The sequence below is a fragment of the Coffea eugenioides genome, chromosome 7, assembly GCF_003713205.1.
Source record: "Coffea eugenioides isolate CCC68of chromosome 7, Ceug_1.0, whole genome shotgun sequence".
Lineage (NCBI taxonomy): Eukaryota > Viridiplantae > Streptophyta > Magnoliopsida > Gentianales > Rubiaceae > Coffea > Coffea eugenioides.
In genome coordinates, this window is record NC_040041.1 from 35,446,815 (window position 1) to 35,466,656 (window position 19,842).

Sequence of the window (19,842 nt, forward strand, 5' to 3'; positions counted from 1 at the left end):
ATATTTCATGAAAAACATCAAAAGACAAACTCAAAATTATTAATGTAATAATAATTTTATTTCAAAAGCAAACTAAATCATTTACAATTGTTCATGACGAGTTTTCATATTTTAATAATGATTTACAACCTTTTCATTTTGAAATTCACGCAGTATATTTTTTCTAATATAAGTAACTAAACAATTATTCATCCAAGTGTCTTCCATTCTATTTTATAACCGATTCTTCACTATATTCATCATTGAAAAAACCCTTTCTACAGTAGCTGTAACAACAGGTAAAATCAAAAACAATTTTAAAAGCATATAAACTAATAGATATACAAAACTCCAGGGGACACACTTGTAATTACATCAAATTTTTATAGATATTATAGAAATTTAAGGGGGGCATGGGGGCCTCTAAACCAATAAATACACAAAACTCCAGGAGGCACAGTTAAAATTACATCAAATTTTTATAAGTATCATAGAAATTTAAGGGAGCTGTGGGGGCCCGTGCCCCCAGTGTAAATCCGCCACGGGCACCAGACCTTGGGGAATTTGGGCCGACGAAAATAATTAGAATTTGCATGGATGGTAAGTTAGACTTGGTGGACTAATTCTGGGCTGTGTTTTTTTTTTTTTTTTTTGTGTCAATCGTCATTTATCTATCCTAGAACTACTCCTAATCTATTCTAAGGGAAGGGCTCAATTGGACCTACGGGGAAACCGACGGGGACTTGGTGGACTAATTATAGACTGTGTTGAGTAAACTTTTTTTTTCTTTTTTTCCTTTTTTCTTGAGAGAAGCTCTCTGCATTTATTGAAACGAGAAAAATGCACTTTTCATCTTCATTATTTGGGGTGTTGGACAATTTCGTTCCTAAAGTTTCAGTCAAAACACATTTCATTCTCATAATTTTATAATTTTGACCAATTTTATCCCTAAACTTTCATGTAAACACATTTCATCTTCACAGTTTCATAAATTTGACTAATAAAGGACAATTGATGGATTGTCAAACAATTTGAATGGAACATCATCACTTGATCATAGCATGCCTGTTAGTAAAATACAAAAAACATTAAATCAACAAAAACCTCAAAATCATTTTTAGTTCAGTTTCTTATTTTTTATAAAAAAAACTAAGAAATTTTCAGCTACCATTGCTCTCGTCTCAATCACAATTTGAACAAAAAGATTAAGAGGAAATGAAGTTGCGGAAAAGAAATAACCCTATTACAGCAAATTGGAGAAAATTTCACACAATCCTATTGCAATCAATTAGAGAAAAACATTAACATGAAAGAAAGAATTGTTTAGATTGTCATTTATTTGCAAAATTTTGTTTTGTTGCATCATATACATGTTTTTTCAAATTATCTATCTATCATTCAATCTATTTTTTGTCTCACATATATCATATCACAAATTTTAAAAAAACCTTATCTGAAAACAGTCATTATTATTTATGTAATTTAATCAATGACCCAATTATGTATTAACAATACAATTATTAATAGGACACACTAGTCATGTGATGGTCTTCTGTCCAAATTGGCTAACAATCATTCAATTGTCCTCATTTGTTCAAATTTATGAAACTATGAGAATGAAATGTGTTTGCATGAAACTTTAGAGATAAAATTGGTCGAAATTACAAAACTATTAGGGTGAAATGTATTTTGACTGAAACTTTTAAGGTCGAAATTGTTCAGCACCCTAAACATTGGGGATGAAAAGTGCAATTTTCTCTTATTGAAACCCTCAAGGGAGGCTTTGAAATTTTCCCGTAAAAAGATATATCAATCATTTGCCGTCAAAGATGTGAAAGCACATATCAACCAATTTTTAAAGTTTAAATTATTGAATGATATGACAAAATTTTATTAGATTACAATCATTAGTACGGTACCAAAAGTGATGCTAGAATTTTGATGTTGTTGAAAGAATAAAATGATTAATTACAAGAAAAAGAATTTATTATTACTAGATTGCAAACTGGAAAATAATTTATACTTACTATATATAAAGGCAGAAGAAAGAGTTGGTATGAATTTTTTCGTGTCAATTTATGTTCTTTCTAAACTATCCTTGATAACTACCCACTTCTAACTTCCAATATATCCTTCTTTCAACTAATATGTATTTCTTATTATTTTATTTTTCAACATATTTAGTAAACCTTAATTTTTACTAGCAACTATCAATTATGGTTATGAATTCCTATGAAATAATTATTTGGTTATATATTTTATTTTAGTGAATTTTCTACATATTTACTAGTATAACATAAAACTAATTCTCTTGAAAATAATTTCAAATGCAGTCAAAACATTTGCCACAAATTTCTTCTGTTAGTTGCAAAAACATTCGTGTGTGCCCTGAACACTGGCACAAAATAATGGTGGCACATCATGTTTACCTATGTTTTTTTTCTACATATTTTCTTTTGACAAACAATGCACGTGAAGATTGTAATATTGCTTTCACAATAAGCTACAGGTGTGAGATTTATCAAATTATTGTCTGGTGAAAGGAAGGAGAGAAAGTTGAGAAATTTCTTTATTAACATTTTTATCCCATTGGTTGCACCGAGCATAATCGTCAATGCATTCATCTTTTTGTTTCAAAATTAGCGGTCGCAGCCAAATTAATTTTTACAATGGAATGTTTAAAAAGAAGCAATTTTGCAACAAAGTTAATTCTTTTAAAAAGATACAATTTTGATACCTTTACCAATTTTTTAGGAAAAAATTAAACTACCTTCAATAGTTTGTTAATTCATAACTATAATGAGATGAATAACAACATATACATAGTTTAATATATTTTATACAAATAATTTTTATGTTTCAATTGCATGTTTGACTGAGCGAGAATTTGAAAAGCGCACTTCCGAGCATTAGTTTTATTTAAAATTGCCTCTCATCATCCTAGTAATACTTGATGCTTTACCAATATACTAGCTCTGAGGTCTCGCAGATCATTGTGTCCCCACAAAATACTAATTAGAAAGCAAAACAATACATAATTATGCTCATAAAGCAATATGATAATTGGATAGTTATTATCGTAACATTGACTTATATGATATCCAATATTCACAACTTTTCCACAAAATTTATCCAAGAATAATGGAGAAAATGTAAAGTAAGATTAGTGTTTTTTTTCCCATTTTGGGCAATAAACGGCATGTTATTCAACTAAACGACTAAAATAAGCGAGTGGATATGAAGATAACTATCATGGTGATTATCTATTTAGAGCAAAGTTGATGAAACATAAGAAAAAGATTGTTGAACACGTAGCACAGACAAATGCTATTTGGGTATTGTGCCTAAACTCGGTATCTATTAGCTAGTCAAAACAACCTTTTGGCATTGACTTATAATATTCAAGCCGAAAAAATGGTTTGAGTGGCACTCAAATTATTACGAAATTCGACTTTTGGCCTCTAATTATTAATTGAATAGTTTTAACCCTCCAACTAATTAAAATGTATATTCATAACCCTTCTATCAATTTAAATTGTTATGTCTGGCAGAAATAGCACCACGTACAAGGCATAAGGGATAAACGAGGGACCTCTTCATTTGCATAGGATATGCATTGTGAAGCCTTCCGAGACAATATGCCACTGTTGCTTTATGTCTCCCTAACTCGTTAGAAAATGGGCACCATTACCTCTGACCTTGCCGTAGTTACCTTTCTCTCTCCCACGTATCAATACAATTTACACACTAAAATTCTTAAAAAATTACAGTAAAACAACAAAAGAGGAAAAAAAACTAAAATCACTTCCTAAATTTCATCCTTTTGCTCTTTGATGAACTTACAGGTTTCTGTCAACTTTAGACTAGCCGGAGTTCCTCTCCACCAAAAAGGGTTCATCAATTTGTAATTTTTTACTAAGATTTTCTATTGGTTATTTCTTCAAACAATATGAGAGCATAAAAAATTATTACTAGGTCCAAGTTCAATTCAAGTCATGGTTGACCCAAAAATCTTGAAACGATAAACAAATTTCACCTCACTCAGAATGACAAAATGACAAAAGCAAATAAGCATGTTAATCTGGAGCAACAAAACGCAATCAGCGTGTGATTCACATAAATTTCAGAAATTATCAAAAGGAAATTTGGTATAGAAGGGAAAAGACCTTTATAGTGCTATTCTAATGATGGTTTGGCAAGTGGTGGTGGTGGATTTTAGTGGCAAAAGTGGCAGCGGCAACTCTTGCACTTTAACTCGTCCTTTTCGCTCTTTTTTTTTTTTTTTTTTGGCTCATGTTTCTGATTTTTCTTTTCTTGATTTTTCCTTTTTGAATATCGGTGAAATTTAAGAGGTTAAAGTTGAGATTTGGAGGACTTTTGAAAGTTGGTTTTAAGAGAAAGGTTGAAAAGATGAAAATGGGGCCATGGATTTTTATGACTGAAGTTTAATGGAAGATGCAAAATGGAGACTGAAGTTTTTAGTATAGGCGATTAAGGCTTTGATGATGAAGTTGGTGATGATTCTTAATGATAAGAAAAATATGTGAGAACTGAATTTGTGCTAAAGAATCAGCGGACCAAAAGGGCCCTCGCTAATCCTTGTGCCTCGTGCGTGGTGCTATTTCTATTAATCATATTAACGATTCAAATTGACTGAAGGATTTTAAGTATTCGTTTTAATTAGTTGAAGAATTAAAACTGTCCAATTAATAGTTGGAGGATTAAAAGTTAAGTTTGTCATAATTTGAGGGCCACCAAAGCATGTTGCCCTATTCAAGCTTGTTTGGCTGTAGTAAAAAGTACATTCTCCCCTCAGCTACCTTCATCACAAGCTAAATAAGAAGATCCAATTTTTTTAAATTTTTCCAACAATGAAAGTATATTTCAGGTGTGTTTGTTTGGACTGAAAATATTAAGCTCGATAAAAATTGAGTTTAAACTACAAGTTGCAAATCAAATTGAGGTCGAGATTGAAAATATGCTACGCTTGAGGTGCTCGTTGAGTCTAATTGAGTAGATTTTTTTTAAAAAAAAATTAATGATAAAGGCTCGATTGAACTTTGAATCGAGGTCGTAAGTCAAATCAAATTCAAGTAGGGTGATACTTAACAAGCTCAAATAGGGTATTATTTGAGTTTGATTCAACTCGATTACACCTACTATGAATAAAACAATTAATGGATTGGAAAATCCAAGCATGAAGATTAGAAGAACAAGATAATTAACATTGAATTCCGATTTTCTACTACAACCAACTTGAATTGGTAAGAGTTGCGGAATTTGGAAGTTTCCAAATGAGTTGTCCAGTTGAATTTTTCTTCTTTTCGTTAGACATTGTTTAACTCAATGAAATATGTGCTATGTTAAATTCTCTATATGTTCATGAATCTAATGTGGTCTTTTCAAAAAAAAAAAAAAATCTAATGTGGTCTAATGATTGAAGTTGTGGCTTTGAGTGCACGAATCTATCTGTGAAACACAGAGAAGAGGATGGGAGGAAGTCAGGTAGTAAATTTGGACGAGCAAATAGTTTGGAAAGGAAAAGAGAGAGAATATGAATGTTGGAAGACGTGGACATTGGTGGCTGTATAAGCTTTTCTTTTCTTCTGTTAATCTCTTAGAATTATCGGATTTATAAGAAATAAAAAATGTGCTTTTTTGAGGCTCTATATGTATACTAGGTATTCTGCCCTGACGCTATGCGTCAGGTAGTTAGGACCTGGTATTTTATTATAATGAGCATGAGTTTGAAAAATTGGAGGGCAGAGAGAATTATTCAACCGACAGAAAAAGTTAGCAGGGAAAGGTTAGGCCGTGGCAGTGGTTTGCATTGGTGTTAGCCAGGAGTTTGTTTGCAAACAATGCACAGTAACTCATCAAAGGTGCACTGCCGAGAAATGTTACTTTTAATCTCCTTGACTACGCATCATACAGTTTTTTCTTTAATCAAGCAGTTAGTATTATCACATCAGTAGACCTTAGCCTTATTGCCTATTAATCAATTGCTTACTTTGAAGAACAAAAACACTGTTGCATACCAGCCAAGACCTTTGCAGTTGTCTAACATCATTTAGGGGAGTTATAATCGTGGACCTAACGATTGAGTAGCTTTAGGGGCCTGATGTTCATGGACTTGATAAGCTTCTCCTCATCATCGGTGTCCACCGTTCAACTCCATGCGGCATACCTCAGTCTTGTACCTTGGGTGGCGAAGTACAGGGCGCAGCTCCTTAATTCCATGAGCAAATTGGCAGTTCTCTCCATAGGGACATTCCCCGGTCTCTTGCCATTTGTTACACAACTCGGTTTTGAACATTCCCTGATTGCAGACCTCCAGCTCAACAGTTTGCTTCTCCTTTTCCCTTCCTGGAACATACACCCTTTGCTGCACTCACACCATCGAACACGTTACCCAACAATCATACGATCAGGGCATTAGCTACCGCTGGATGATGCTCAGCCAAAACACCAGACATTTCCTAGAGCCCTTCGTTTTGCCTTTAGTATAAAATATATTCCTGATTCATGCGACAAACTTGGCAATCCCCAGTCTCATAAAGAAAGTAGTGGGAAAGCATAAACAAAATAAATCTGAAATGGAAATTAGCATATGATGAATTCTAAAGAAAATAAATCTGGAAAAGAGATTCACCTTTGTATTGCGATAACAATTTACTTAACCGATCAAAACAACACTCGGTAAGTTTTCATGTCTCTTAGTGAAGTCTAAACAGCTTCATTAAAAAAACGAATTAACACATTGAGGAGTCAGGCCAAATGGTTTACAGATTCCCCTATTTCTCTTGTCTTCGTTAGCCCCGTACCCCAAACTCATCGTCCAATCCATGCAACACTGAACTCATATCAGAACCCGGATTCTCACTGCTAATTTCTGATAGGAAAAGTTTTAATGGAGTAAGAAATAGTATTTCAAGATATTTGTAAAAGCATTAATTATGCAAAGACCTGTTTTATAGTTAATTCTGGTTTAATTGCCTCTTCCAAACTTCCGTATACTCTATTCCGACCCATTCTCAAGGCATTAATCTACAGCACAGAGAAAAGGAACGAAAAACACAACTTAACATTTAATTGAATAATAACTATTACAGCTATATCAACGCATTCCATTAATAAGAAAAAGAGCAATTGTTCCCCAATTCCAGCCAAAGAAGAACAAATAAACATATCGCAAGGTCACACTGAGTAATATCCACCGCAGCTATACCTAACCCAAGTAGCAGCTGCATTAAAGCAAAGAAGTAGCAGTAACAGAAGGCATAACTACAGCAGCACTATCTATCAGGAATCATCGCCGTCCTTAGAAAATTCAATACGAAAACAAGGGAAGGAAAAAGCACTGGCCAGAGAATGCTAAGAAAAGAATAAAGGAAAAAGACAGGAGAATGAGGAACGGGAAAAACACACCTGGTAAAGAAGGCCAAGAAAAGAAACAGAGGAAACAAGACCGAGAAAACAGTAAGGAAAAGTAGCAGCGCGCAGAACTCTGAAGCGGTGCGCTCTGGATTCAGCTCAACTCACCGCCAAAATTGCTTGAACGCCCAGTAAAGAAAGCCAAGAAAAGAATGAACTCGCGCCTGGACACCTGGTAAAGAAAGACAAGAAAAGAATGAGAGGAAATCTAGCTGAAATTGAAAGTCGCTGCGTTGTTTCATGCTCAGTGTCAAAAAAATAAAGCTGCAAGTTTCGTGGCTTCTCACCATCCTCTGGAACAAGCGCATTAATATAATGATACATTTGTCCTTGGATTCGAAATGTATAAACTCCATTATAATTTGCAGCCAAAGATTTATCAGAATGAATACCAATCGAGGTAAATGCAAACATATTATTATAGCTTCTAACGCATCTGCGAAACTCGACAGCCTGATCAGAATCTTCAATATATAATAACATAAGCTCTCGCGGCATCTCAGTAGATAATAGCTGTATCTCACCAGAGGAACAGCAAAAACCAGGCGGTTCGTGATGAAATCGTTTTGCATGACAGTACGGACAATTTGGAACATCAGGCAATACTGTGGGCTCAGTAGCTATCGTGGCTAACGGATCAGTAACAGAGCGTCTTACAGATCGACGTTTTCTACGTAATGGTGATTGACCAATACCTATATTAGTTGATGAAACCTCGTTAGCACTATCAGCAATAGAGCTAGATACATTTTGTTCATTTTCCTGCAATACAACCACAGCATAGTTAAAGATTGGGAGTTTAACACGCTTAAATAAGTCAATCTAATCCGTAATAGATAAAAGCTAACATCTCATACCATTGGAAATTGCTCTGCATTATTCTGTGTAGATGGCAGCACTGGGTCCGAGCCTAATGAAGATTCTCCAGCACTCATATTTGGCTGATTAATAGTATTTGGTTCACGTATATTAAAAGCTGTGACAGCCAGCGTACACACTCCTGATGGCGCGTCATTTTTTCTCCTTTGGCGAGCAGCAGCACGTTGGTCGCGTTTCTTTCGATTTTTCTCAGCATTAGCCTCTTCTAAACTTCTATATACTCTATTCCGACCCATTGTCCAAACATTAATCTACAGAAACCATCAGAAAATCAGCTAAGTGAGACAATAAAGATTTTACCTTGCAAAACCACAAATCATTGAGGACACCGTCCACTGCCTACTCACCAGTGGAGGCAAAGCAATCGCAATTACACAAGAGATTGGGAAACCAATTTCACCTTGCAAAACCAGAGATCACTGGGGAGCCAAAGCAACTGTAATTACACAAGAGATTGGGAAACCAAACATACATGTGAGGCGAAATCTTACATATATAAAGCATCAATAGGAAACTTTAGAAAACTTTCCACGGCATTTCTTAAGCTGCCAAACAAAACTAAGAAGAAGTACAGAACCTAAGAAGAAGAAAAAAGCTAAGAGAAAAGAAAGGATATTGCTGACCGACCAACCGCCCACTAACTAATACTAATTGCTGACTATCAAAATGGAGAGCCACATGGACAAAGCAAAGCTACAATTGAGGAGAGTCAGCAGACAAAAGCAAAATGGCCAGCAAAGCTACAATGCAAGAGAGCCACGCGGACAGAGCAAAGTTACAATGCAAGAGAGCCAGCGGACAAAAGCAAAATACCAGCAGAGCCACCGCCACCCATCAGCAAAAGACCAAAACGCCCCTCAAGCTCACACAAATCACGGCATAACCGGTCCACCAGGCACTGTTCACAAGCCTATTGACGCTTTATATATGTACTAGGAGGCATAGACGCGCTTCGCGCGATGGAAATATAAAATGCCCAGCCCAGTTTTGCATAAAGCAAAAAGCAAAATATATGAAGTAATAAAAATAATAATTTATGCAGAAAAAATATACTGATTATTAGTAAAATTCAAAAGGGATGGATCATGAAACATGTAGTCTATGGAATTAAACCTGTTCAATAATTTGTTTTGGATGTGGAAACCATTTACAGAAGAAATCGCAAAAAAAGATAGATACCATAGCAAATGATATAAACCAGAATCTACCTTATTTAGCATTTTTTTTAAATTAAGAATTAAAATGTATCAACAAAAGAAAAAGACAAAGAAATAAAAAATATCGCTTTTCATTTTAATTAATATGCTTAATTAATATGCCTAGACGAAGCGAAAGTATTACAAAACAAAGACACATTTGTTTTCTATTTCCTCTTTGAACCAATTTATCTTTTTATCCACATTTTAAGCTCTTCATTTGTATATATTAATTTGAAACTTCAGATTACCAAGTTACAATTTTACCAAGAATTTGATAGTAGTTGCAAGACAACAGAGACAAAATTTAGATTAGCCGAGTTATCCTAGTAAACGAAATATGGTTCTGATTTTTAATTAATAATACGCTCAAAGAAAGCAAAATTATTACAAAACAAAAAAAGCACACTAATTTCCTCTTTTCTTTTCAAGGTAATCTCAGCTTTCCATGCTTTTCTCATTGCCGTGCATTACCATCAACAATGCATGGAGATAAGAAATTAGAAATCGATTAAGAGTTCTAAGAACATGTGCCCTTTATTTCTATACATGAATAAAAAATGAATTGATTTTTAGTTCTCTTAGTCCTGTTTAGAAGATAAGTGTCCATTTGAAAACCAAGGCTCGGTAGTTACACATCTATTGTTGTAACTGTTCTTTTGGCATTAACCAATGAGCTCCACTACTTTCTGAGTCGCCATAATGCTCACTTGGAGACTCCTGAACTGAGAAGTCCTCATCTTCCAAAAGGATTGAAGAATATTTGTTATGCAGGGGCTTACACAAGCCAAAGCCGGAAAGCGTCAGATGACCATTTTTATCAAATATTAGGTTGTTTCGTTTTATATCCCCAAACGAATTAGTGTTTCAAGTAAATATCAAATTGCAGACGTGTATTATGCACAGAAATCTAAATAAGACCAAAAATAAGTTCATTTTCAAGCATGTCTCAACTACGTTAAGATATTCAACACAAATCCGTAACTCCAGAGTTTAAATATGAGCATCAAAATATTTTCAACTCATTGTAGCATCAATAATACCTTTGTAATACCAAATTAAGCAAAAAGTAGAAAAGGACTTCAATTATGGTGAAGCTACTGGGCATGATACATCAAGTCATGCTATAAAACTCACAAGTAATTAAGAAAAATTCCACTTAATTTGGACGCCATCAGACCTTAAACAGTTAACATATAGACAGTTTGGCACTTGAAGTCTGAGGAAAGGGCACTACCTATGCAGTCCAAGTATTTGTTTCAAAATTGATTTGAGGAATAGTCATGTGTACCCACATATTCAAAAAGAGACGCTACACTCTCCAATACACAAGGTAGTATGAAATTGGAGAGAAGGAATACTCTCCAATACACAAGGTAGTTCACTGCAATCACATGTATTGGTACCTATGTACATAATTATGTTAATGAATCGAATGTATAACAAGAATACTTTCAGCAATGTAGAATCTGGCAACATCTTCAGAAAGAATATCCTCTCTCATCAGCAAGGTCATGATGTCCACACCAGCTAAATATTCCATGATAAGGTACAAAAAATTTGAATCTTGGAAAGAATAAAAAAGTTTCACTATACACTGACTGTCAACCTCTACAAGCAAATTCCTCTCAAAGCGAACATGCTCAACCTGGAATGGAGTGAAAAAATTAGCAAGGACACAGGTACTCATGCTTGGTATACATTTTTAGAATATGGAAGTCAAGAATTTTATCATCTTTTTCCCTTCTTCCATGCATATAGCTATTGCATTCAGAATTTTCATTTGGCCAATCAAATACATAAATTTTCCCTATTACTATATCAATTTTGTAACTACTATTCTCTTCTTATAACCTTGGCTTTTGCATTTATGTTTGGATAATTTTCTTTCACAATTAAGAGTCATGAACGTGGCTCTTAAAATCTTAATAACTCCTAATATTAACCCAGCTGCAATTATGAGGTAGATACCATAAAATCTAGAAGGAAAACAACCAAATATGTTTACTGTGTTTTAAATTAGCAAGGTCTCACCTGTCCCTGCCTGAGCATATCTGACTTCCTTAATTTCTTCAAGGCAAATATTTCTCCTATATTTTCAGTACGACACGATCTAACCTGCATACCAACAAGCATGCTTGAACTTTTAGTATCAAAGCAATGTATAAACAAGTGATCCATTGAAATGTAGAGAGAGAGAGAGAGAGAGAGAGACCCTGTAATAGTCAACATCTGCATCAATTTCTTCTAGTTGGAATGACATTGCTCAACAAGATAACTATAACTTCATCTTTTACAGGCTACAGAGAAGTAAATGTGAGGAAATTTTTAGAAAATTTTGGAACCATGAACAGAATCAAGAGTTTCTACCGAGCAATCACTTGGATTGACAACTTGAAGCATGTCAGCTAAGAGATCCAGAACATCGCACATAGACTCTATGCTTGACAAACTATAACCACAAAAATAATCCAAAGTCAAACTATAAGCTAACCAAAAAAGATAAAGTAAAACGTATCAGATATAGAACACAAGATTTAGGAATATTGTGTAAAAATTTCAAAGGTAATATTAACCTTAAATTTTCCATTTCTGCAGCCATGGCTGCATCAAGCCTAGTAGAGGAATTACTTGGCATTCCATAACCAGGCTGTTGATGTCATGGTGTTGGATGCATCATAGGCAGTGTAAATATAGGAGCAGTATCTAATGAACACTTGGGAAAGCCCACACTCGAACACTAATACATGCAGAATCACAGATAACATGTAATAATCAACGTGGCTGCAAAGTGGCTTATGCCAAGTTAGGCAATAAACAGCATTCATAGAACATTATGCAATTAATGCGGTATTGCTGAAAAGAAGTCATTTGTCAGCTTCATTAGAGTGCCTTCAAGGCCTGCTATAGTCTACAATGTAACATCATGCTTACATTGTTTTCTCATTTTTATTTTTTTTAATTGTCCTTTATACATAAACTATACAACTTGCTCTTTCTTAATTTAATAAATTGTTATCCCACAAATCCAGTTTATCTTTAATAAATTCTATTATTTTTGAGTTGAGGGTGTATTAGAAAAAATTCTGAAGGAAATATGACAAAACTGAAGCAACACAATTCAGCATATAAAATAGCTACCACCAAAATAAAATTCAGATAATAAAAGCATTCAAAGGCTAATGGAATCAAGCAATAATAGAAGCTTTATAAACCAACATATAAGCCCATAGATTCCTAAGCAAACAGTCAGCTGTAATGCAAAATTTGACTTATCCTTAAGTCCTCATACCCCCAGTAATACTGGGAATATTTTCCTCCAGGGCCACTTGCCAAGAGTCAAACAACAATAGTATTTTGTCTCTAACATGCATATCAGTCTGCAAAAAGAGTTGAAACAACTCCATTGGACTGAATCCTAAGTGACAACTTAAGCATGCATCCATCCAAAAAGCAAATAAAACTTGAGATACTTTACAGGTAGGGAAAGGAAGGTCCAAAAAAGAACTAAGATTTAAAAAAAGAGAAGAAAATGAAACAAAACCAACCTCAATTAAATGACTTCTGAGGGCTTCAGGTTTCGTGGGTCATATCTTTGTTAATCCTGAAAATAGGTCACGTTAAGCATTTTGAAGGCGCATACTTAAAGAGTACATAAACTTCCATAGTCTTAGTAGTGCAATTGCACAGCATTATTAAAAAGACTTTCTAACTACCCAGCATTCAACTATTTGAATGTGATCACTATTAGAGACAACAAACTTGCAATTTGTACATACTCTATGGCTCATGCCACAGGCAATGCTGTTTTCATCATTGATAGATCATATACGGACCCATGAAAGATTCTAAGTTGTAATTTAACAGGAGCACCCTAATGAAGACACCCTACTTTCTTATTCAAATATGCAATATCACGAGCAGAGGATATCGACTCAAACAAAATCTTCTTACAATGAACTCACAGGCATGCGAATAACAGAAATCCAATTGAAGCCAAAATATTAGCACGTTGTGTCATACTTTCAGAAATGGCTAGTACAGCCCCAATAAAATTAAAAAAAAAAAACCACACATGCAGAGTTATAACGTAAGGGAAACTAAAATGTTTATCAACACTCAGACTCATAGTCCCTTGCAAACGAAGAAGAGGAATAAACTTGAAGCAAAAGGGGTGGAAAAGAAACACCAAACCACCAGTTTTTCAAAAAAATCCTCTGAATAAGCAAAAAATACAACCAGCCAAGGGGGAAAATCACTAAATCACCAGTTCTTCATACCCTAGAATTTGAAGATATTTTGAAACACCAAACCAAAACATCACAAAAAAACAAAGGCATATTTAGATGCAGAGAAACAAGAAGAGAAGAGAAAAGAAAAATCCCTTGAAAAATAAAAAAAAATACAACCAGCCAAGATACCAAAAAACCACTAAATGACCAGCTATTAAGCCCTAGAATTTCAAGATACAACATCACAAAAAAGCAAAGACATCTTCGCATATAGACAGTGAAATAAAAAAAGAATAAAAAAAACCAATAATATCGAAATACTGCTTGATATTGATATTTCACCTGCAAAAACAAAAAAAAAAGAGGAGCAAAAATTTAAAAATAAAAATGAAGGCGAGGGAGTGGAGATCCTGGGAAGGGCAACGATGAACCTGAAATTGAGAGAGGCGGAGGAGGAATCTCAGGGCTGGTGGGAGAAGGGAAACTTGTGATGGTGGGTGTAGGACGAGTTGATAGAGGACAGGGAGACGATATAGTGGCAGAGGAAGAGAGAACGAAGAGAGTATGAGGAGATGAAGGGCGAGGGGGCTGAGATCTAGGGAGGAAGGGCAAATGCCGATGACGGCGAGGATCTTGCGGTGGGATTCGAAGTCCTAGAATCCCAGAGCTGATGGGAGAAGGAGAACTTGTGATGTTAGGTGTAGAAGGAGCTTATAGAGGTGAGGGAGACAATGTGGTTTGGTGTAGAATGAGCTTTGTACCAGAAGTCCTAGAATTGGCAGAACGGAATACCACACCGCAACAAAGCTTTGTACCAGTTTGGAGAGCACGCGGATAAGTGACAGAGCAACATATTGTTGTGGAAAGAAGAGAAAGAGAAAAGAGGAAAAAGAATGACAGAAGAAAGAGAGAGAGAGCAGCTGCAAAGAGAAGCAGCGGGAAGAGAGAATGCAGCAGTAGCACATGGGATACTGGCAGCGAGGCCAGGTGGGAAGCTAACGCGCAAGGCGCGAAGGACTGAATGCTTCTAATCCACGTGCCGGGCACGTGAGAGGACGACGAAAGTTTTGGCTGAATTCTGTTGGGACGTTATCTACTTATGTTGATAAGATATATAGACACACACACACTACAAAGACGTTTTTGGACTCCTACGCTAGTCTTTTCGATGACATCAGTCGAGTCTTTAACGTTTGGAGACAGTAGGGGCTTTCTGATAATCATTTATCTCCTTGAGGGGTAGACTGTTATTTGACCACAATTTGAGGTTCGATTACTAATTTGGCTAAACTTCAAAAGAGTTAAACATAGTTAACCTTAAAATATTAAAAAGTTTAGTGTAATATTTTAATACGTCCGTTAATTATAAGCCAAAAACCAACATTTGCACTTTCTTTTTTGTGCTTTTCTTTTATTTGGCAAACTTAGGACGTTGAGTATTTTTACTTTAGTAAACTTCATAATTTGCGAAATTTCAAAGCTACTTAAAATACGGTTTTGGAAACTGTTCTTCAAAAAGTGAAGTAAGTGTGGAATTTCTATTTCATAGTAATTTTCAAAAGCTACTTTCCCCAAAGCTGGTGCTAATTTTCTGGAAAGAAAATTTTCTAAATTCTTGAGATTCGAAAGTCCTTTTGAATTACCATTTTTGTGAACCTTCCTTGGTTATTGACCACATAATGTCAAGATCACTTCCAATAAATCTTCCTCAATCATTGGAAATAACCAAAAATTTGCTTAGGAAAACAATATGAATACCATTGAATATATGTATACAACGTTATCTTGATCGATGTTCTTATTCACCAAGAAAACCAAAAGTGCCATCAGCATCTTCTCGTCAAGAAACTGGTCACTCCATCAAGAAGAAAGGAATCATGAAGAAGAAAAAGTCAAGCAAATTTTCTTCTGCAAACACATACAACTCCACCAAGAAAGTATGTTTTTCGCTCGATTCTGGCCATACAAACAAGAAAGTAAATTCCTCACTTGATTCTGCTGACAAGATTAACAAAGAGTCATCGGAGAAGCCCGTTTCCGGTGGACAATCTACTGAAGGATTGCTTTTTAAATCACCATTCGTTTTCCAAAAGTTAGAAGGCGATGTCAACATCTTTAAAAACGTAGAAACTGGGATTGCTGAAGTTACGCCTGCAGCTAATGGAGTAATGGTGAAGGGCCAATTTGTCCAGTTCAGTAGAGGAGTTTTGGTTAATTCTGAAAATCCGTATTATCTACCAATTGTCGACAATCATGGGTTTCTGTTAGACGAATTCAGCAAATTGGATGATCTTAGTATTTGTGATATTGAAGATGGTGGAACCGATTCTGAGTCTTGTTACTACTACCCAGAAATCAAAGATTGCAAGAATTGAACTGGTATAAGATTGACCAAGACATAGTAACTTTCTTTTGAATAGGGTGTCTATCTATTGTGATGTTTAAACTGAATTTTTCATATGCCATGTTTAAACTGAATTTTTCTCTCCAGTAAAGGATAGAATTTGGCAAAGGATCCAAGAATTTCGACATAGTCAATTTTGTGTTTCAAATTCCTTGATTCTTTACTTTTTGGATGTTCAAAAGATTATGAGCAATTTTTGGTGCGGTTATGTCACAAAGGAATGAAGGATATGCCAATTTCACTCGATTATTTGAACAAACTTTCCAGAAAAAAGGATGAAGAAAGGGTTTAAGGCTATTAACGGCTTAAAATTTGGCATTATTAGCCAAGCAAACGTGGTGAATTGCAATACTAGCTAGCTGCAGATATGAGTTATGAATAAATTAAAGGAAAAAAAACTATATGCTTTCAACTTATGAATGTGAACATTGTTTTACTCAAAACGAAAAAAAAAAAAAAGGCATTTCAGATTTTTTTTCGAAGACAACAACTGTTGTATAACCTAATCTATCCTACACTAAAGGGGAAGGGACGGACCTAAGGAGGTCCAGGGATAACTCGGAGGGAATTGAACCACCACCAGATGGGCGGATCTAAGGAGACTCAAGGATAACTCGGAGAGAACTGAACCACTACCGGATCAAACGGATGTACTACGCCCCCGCCTGGATTTTTTGAAGCCAAACCACTTTAAATGTAGCAATTGATGGGAGATAAGATTTGAACCCTTGCCTCCAATCCCACCAAGTCTTAATGGCTGGGTGGTGGGCTGGTGGTTAATTTCAGATTCAATATGACGAATTTTCTTTTCTTCAATGCAGTTTTATTATGTCGCAAATTGATTTTTACGCATGCGACAGTCTTTGAATGAGCAAGATGGGCAGACATGAACTGCAAAAATTTGTTTGTCTTGAAAAATTGGACCAATTACGTGACGAATGTTAGTAGTTTCATATAATCTTTTGTACAAAAGGTTATCATCCAGTTTCAAATTTGATACTTTTATGATAACAGGTTGCCAAAATTTATACGCAAACTACCACTTGTTTTTGACAAAACACTTTAACAGAATTCTCAATGTATATATCATGTCTAACTCCTTTTCTAAGAAACTAACCGTATCACCCAGAAAAGTTACCTATTTTGTTTATTGGTAAAAGCTTACCAATGTATTAGCAATTTTTTTTGTTTCACAATTCTTACCACCTTTTTTTTTTAAAACAAATTTTATGATTTCATTTGCAAAATCTACATCATCAATTGCAAAATCATTTTTGTATTTAGTTTATTATGCTTTAGCTTAAAAAAAGGTTCATTGGATAAATTATATTATTGGAAGAAAATAGGCCACATTCAAATCTAACTATTGTGGAAATAGCCCAACACGAAACCACAAAAAATTTAAAGAAAAAAACTACGCTTGATATTTATATAGAATTGGTTTTGTTGTATCTTCTCCTCTGTTTTGATCTTTTCTCATTGGTCAACTTTCACCTTTGTTTCTATAAGGTTCCAAATGCTGGTGATTTCATCCTTTTATTGGTTCAAGGGGGACATTAAACCTTACGAGGGAGAAAGGAAAAATGGGATAGTTTGAAAGTTGGGGAATGCGTGTGATGTCACTTTTCAATTGAAAGGATGCTACTTTTTTTAAAAAAAAAAATAGAAAACTTACTCTTTTAGCAAATATAACTTTTGTCAAGAAAAGATTTACCATTTCAACATTAAACTTAACTGCTTATGTCAATATGTTAAAACTTAACAACTTATTTCAATTTATCTTACAATTTCTTTTAGAAACCTTACCATTTTTTTTTATCAAAACATGAAATCCAAAAATTTTAAAGTAAAGAATATGTGAAACTAACAATCTCATTGTCAATTGATGATGAAACTCCCAACTAGAGAAAGAAAGAGCAAATTTAGGTGTTATATATGATAGTTTATTCTATATATATAATAGTAAAAATTTTCGCCATGAGGTTATATTTACCAATTTTCTTGCAAGTGTTGTCCCATCACTTGTTTAGTGTCTTACCAAAAAATATTTAAAAAAAAAAAGTGTCTTACCACTTGTTTTGTAAAACTTTTCAATTTAATATTCCACCAAAGTACACAAAACTTATCAGAAAATATTGCGAGTGTATTTGGAACCAAAATACCACTGTACCCATTCTCACTCACTTTTGAACAATGCCTACTATTTTATTGATATTTCAATTCGGTTTCTTGGAAAATTCACTACGTAGTAAACCTCATGCATTTTTTTTGGAAAAACATTACTATTTCAGTCCAATAACTTACCACCTTGTTAGTACTATGAATACTTTTTCATCATGTCTAGCTAATTTTTGGTAAAGTCCATCACCTTGTTAGGTGAACATGGTAATTAGTCACAAATATGTTTCATTAACTACTTTTATACTGAAACTTACAAATGTTTTAGTAAAAAAATTTTCAAGTTATATGAAAAAACTATTTAACTATAAGAAAAAAAAGCAAGTACCATGTAGCAAAAGAGAAAGAAAATACAAAAGAGAAAGTATCATGTAACAAAACACACGACGTTAAAGCTACCAAGTCTTTAGTATTTTGCTAACAAAGTTTGTAAGTTTATTAGGAAACTTACGGTCTACATATGTGATGTGTTCAAAAATCTAGCACACATATACGTCAAAAATAAAAAAAAAAACTATTGTAAGCTTACTACTCATGATTTATTTGTCCAACTCCTAATTATATGACAGATTGACACAACTGATGGTATTAATACTGTGGTATTAAGCAATGCAACCTTTTCACAAGAAAAGTAGTGAATCAGATGGTTACCATGCAACATATTCTACCTCAAAATGCAACAATGTACCCTACAAGTGAAAAGCATTGCAAAACCATTGTGGTTACTGTTGATTACACCCAAAGAAACATAAAGGTGGCATTTTGTTATTCAAACTCCACGATGTTCCCTTTGTGCATATATATACCTATACAAGAAAACTCGGATTATTGTGATATGCATTGTTTCTGAGATCCATCGAGATGACCATCCCTTTTGCTGTAGCTATATCACTACAGAATCATTGCTTGAGAATGGATTCCATCAAGATGACAGTCTCTATTTCAAAAAAAAAAAAAAAAAACTCTGTCCAAGCTACATCACCTCTTGAGAGTAGGACTCTAGTACCATGGAAGATAGCATTATGGTTTAGGCATATAGATGGTAATTATAGTGAATCACAATACAGCTCTCCAATAATTCATAATTACCATGATATGCTGCTTTGGTTTGAGCAACCACTAGGCTCAACAGGAAGTTTTGGCCAATGTAACTGGAGACCGTCAACAGGGAAACAAAGAATGGACAAACCAAACAAACAATTTACAAACCACTAACTCAAGAAACCCAGCAAAGTGCATAAAAAATTGCATGCTGCTACTGATCAGCAATAAGAACATGGAATAATAGTCCACCATTCTAAAACAGCATTAGTTGTGCACAACCTAGAATATTAAGCAATGTAAAAATACATGGAATGGTTATTATGGCTTGATAATCTCACTCAAGTTTTGAAAATAACACAAGTCTGAGTTACTTGTGTTGCATCATATTTAATGTTGAGTATGTCTTTGTATCCCACATCATAACTTTTATAAAGAAGTATCTCCTCTTGATAGTTATAAATATAGTGAACTCAAGTGAGCTTAATTGTGCTAAGGG

At 34.4% G+C, this 19,842-nt stretch overlaps 2 protein-coding genes across 8 annotated transcripts; both read right to left on the reverse strand.

Moving 5' to 3' along the window:
• Nucleotides 1–5,933: 5,933 nt before the first annotated feature.
• LOC113777521 lies at nt 5,934–8,831 on the reverse strand. Of its 5 annotated transcripts, none has more exons than XR_003469192.1 (5): nt 8,640–8,831; nt 8,271–8,543; nt 7,701–8,175; nt 7,408–7,585; nt 5,934–6,364 (listed from the first exon to the last, which is right to left on the reverse strand). XR_003469192.1 is itself a non-coding variant. In XM_027322635.1 (5 exons), the coding sequence occupies exons 2-5, from the start codon at nt 8,526–8,528 to the stop codon at nt 7,014–7,016; spliced, it is 810 nt and encodes a 269-aa protein (XP_027178436.1). In that variant the 5' UTR covers nt 8,529–8,543; nt 8,640–8,831; the 3' UTR covers nt 5,934–7,013. The 5 variants fall into 5 exon arrangements, 1 of the variants encoding a protein (XP_027178436.1); XR_003469191.1 differs by having other exon boundaries at nt 5,934–6,497; XR_003469190.1 differs by having other exon boundaries at nt 5,934–6,871.
• A 1,983-nt stretch (nt 8,832–10,814) lies between these two features.
• On the reverse strand, nt 10,815–14,571 carry LOC113778453 (serine/threonine-protein kinase 38-like). Of its 3 annotated transcripts, XM_027323867.1 has the most exons (6): nt 14,152–14,571; nt 13,037–13,092; nt 11,859–11,940; nt 11,704–11,788; nt 11,523–11,606; nt 10,815–11,136 (listed from the first exon to the last, which is right to left on the reverse strand). In XM_027323867.1, the coding sequence occupies exons 4-6, from the start codon at nt 11,749–11,751 to the stop codon at nt 10,912–10,914; spliced, it is 357 nt and encodes a 118-aa protein (XP_027179668.1). In that variant the 5' UTR covers nt 11,752–11,788; nt 11,859–11,940; nt 13,037–13,092; nt 14,152–14,571; the 3' UTR covers nt 10,815–10,911. The 3 variants fall into 3 exon arrangements, with proteins under 3 accessions (XP_027179668.1, XP_027179669.1, XP_027179667.1); XM_027323868.1 differs by lacking the exon at nt 11,859–11,940; XM_027323866.1 differs by having other exon boundaries at nt 11,704–11,940; nt 14,152–14,570.
• Between the last annotated feature and the right edge of the window lie 5,271 nt (nt 14,572–19,842).

Excerpts from the sequence above, each read along its gene's own strand:
- LOC113777521 (XM_027322635.1), bottom strand. The coding sequence starts at position 8,528 with ATGGGTCGGAATAGAGTATATAGAAGTTTAGAAGAGGCTAATGCTGAG. Across the intron at positions 8,176-8,270 it reads ATGCAGAGCAATTTCCAATG|GAAAATGAACAAAATGTATC; the intron begins GTATGAGATGTT and ends GTTGTATTGCAG. Across the intron at positions 7,586-7,700 it reads TGCGCTTGTTCCAGAGGATG|GTGTCCAGGCGCGAGTTCAT; the intron begins GTGAGAAGCCAC and ends TTTCTTTACCAG.
- LOC113778453 (XM_027323868.1), bottom strand. The coding sequence starts at position 11,751 with ATGTCATTCCAACTAGAAGAAATTGATGCAGATGTTGACTATTACAGG. Across the intron at positions 11,607-11,703 it reads CAGATGTTGACTATTACAGG|GTTAGATCGTGTCGTACTGA; the intron begins GTCTCTCTCTCT and ends GTTGGTATGCAG. Across the intron at positions 11,137-11,522 it reads ATATGCTCAGGCAGGGACAG|GTTGAGCATGTTCGCTTTGA; the intron begins GTGAGACCTTGC and ends ACTCCATTCCAG.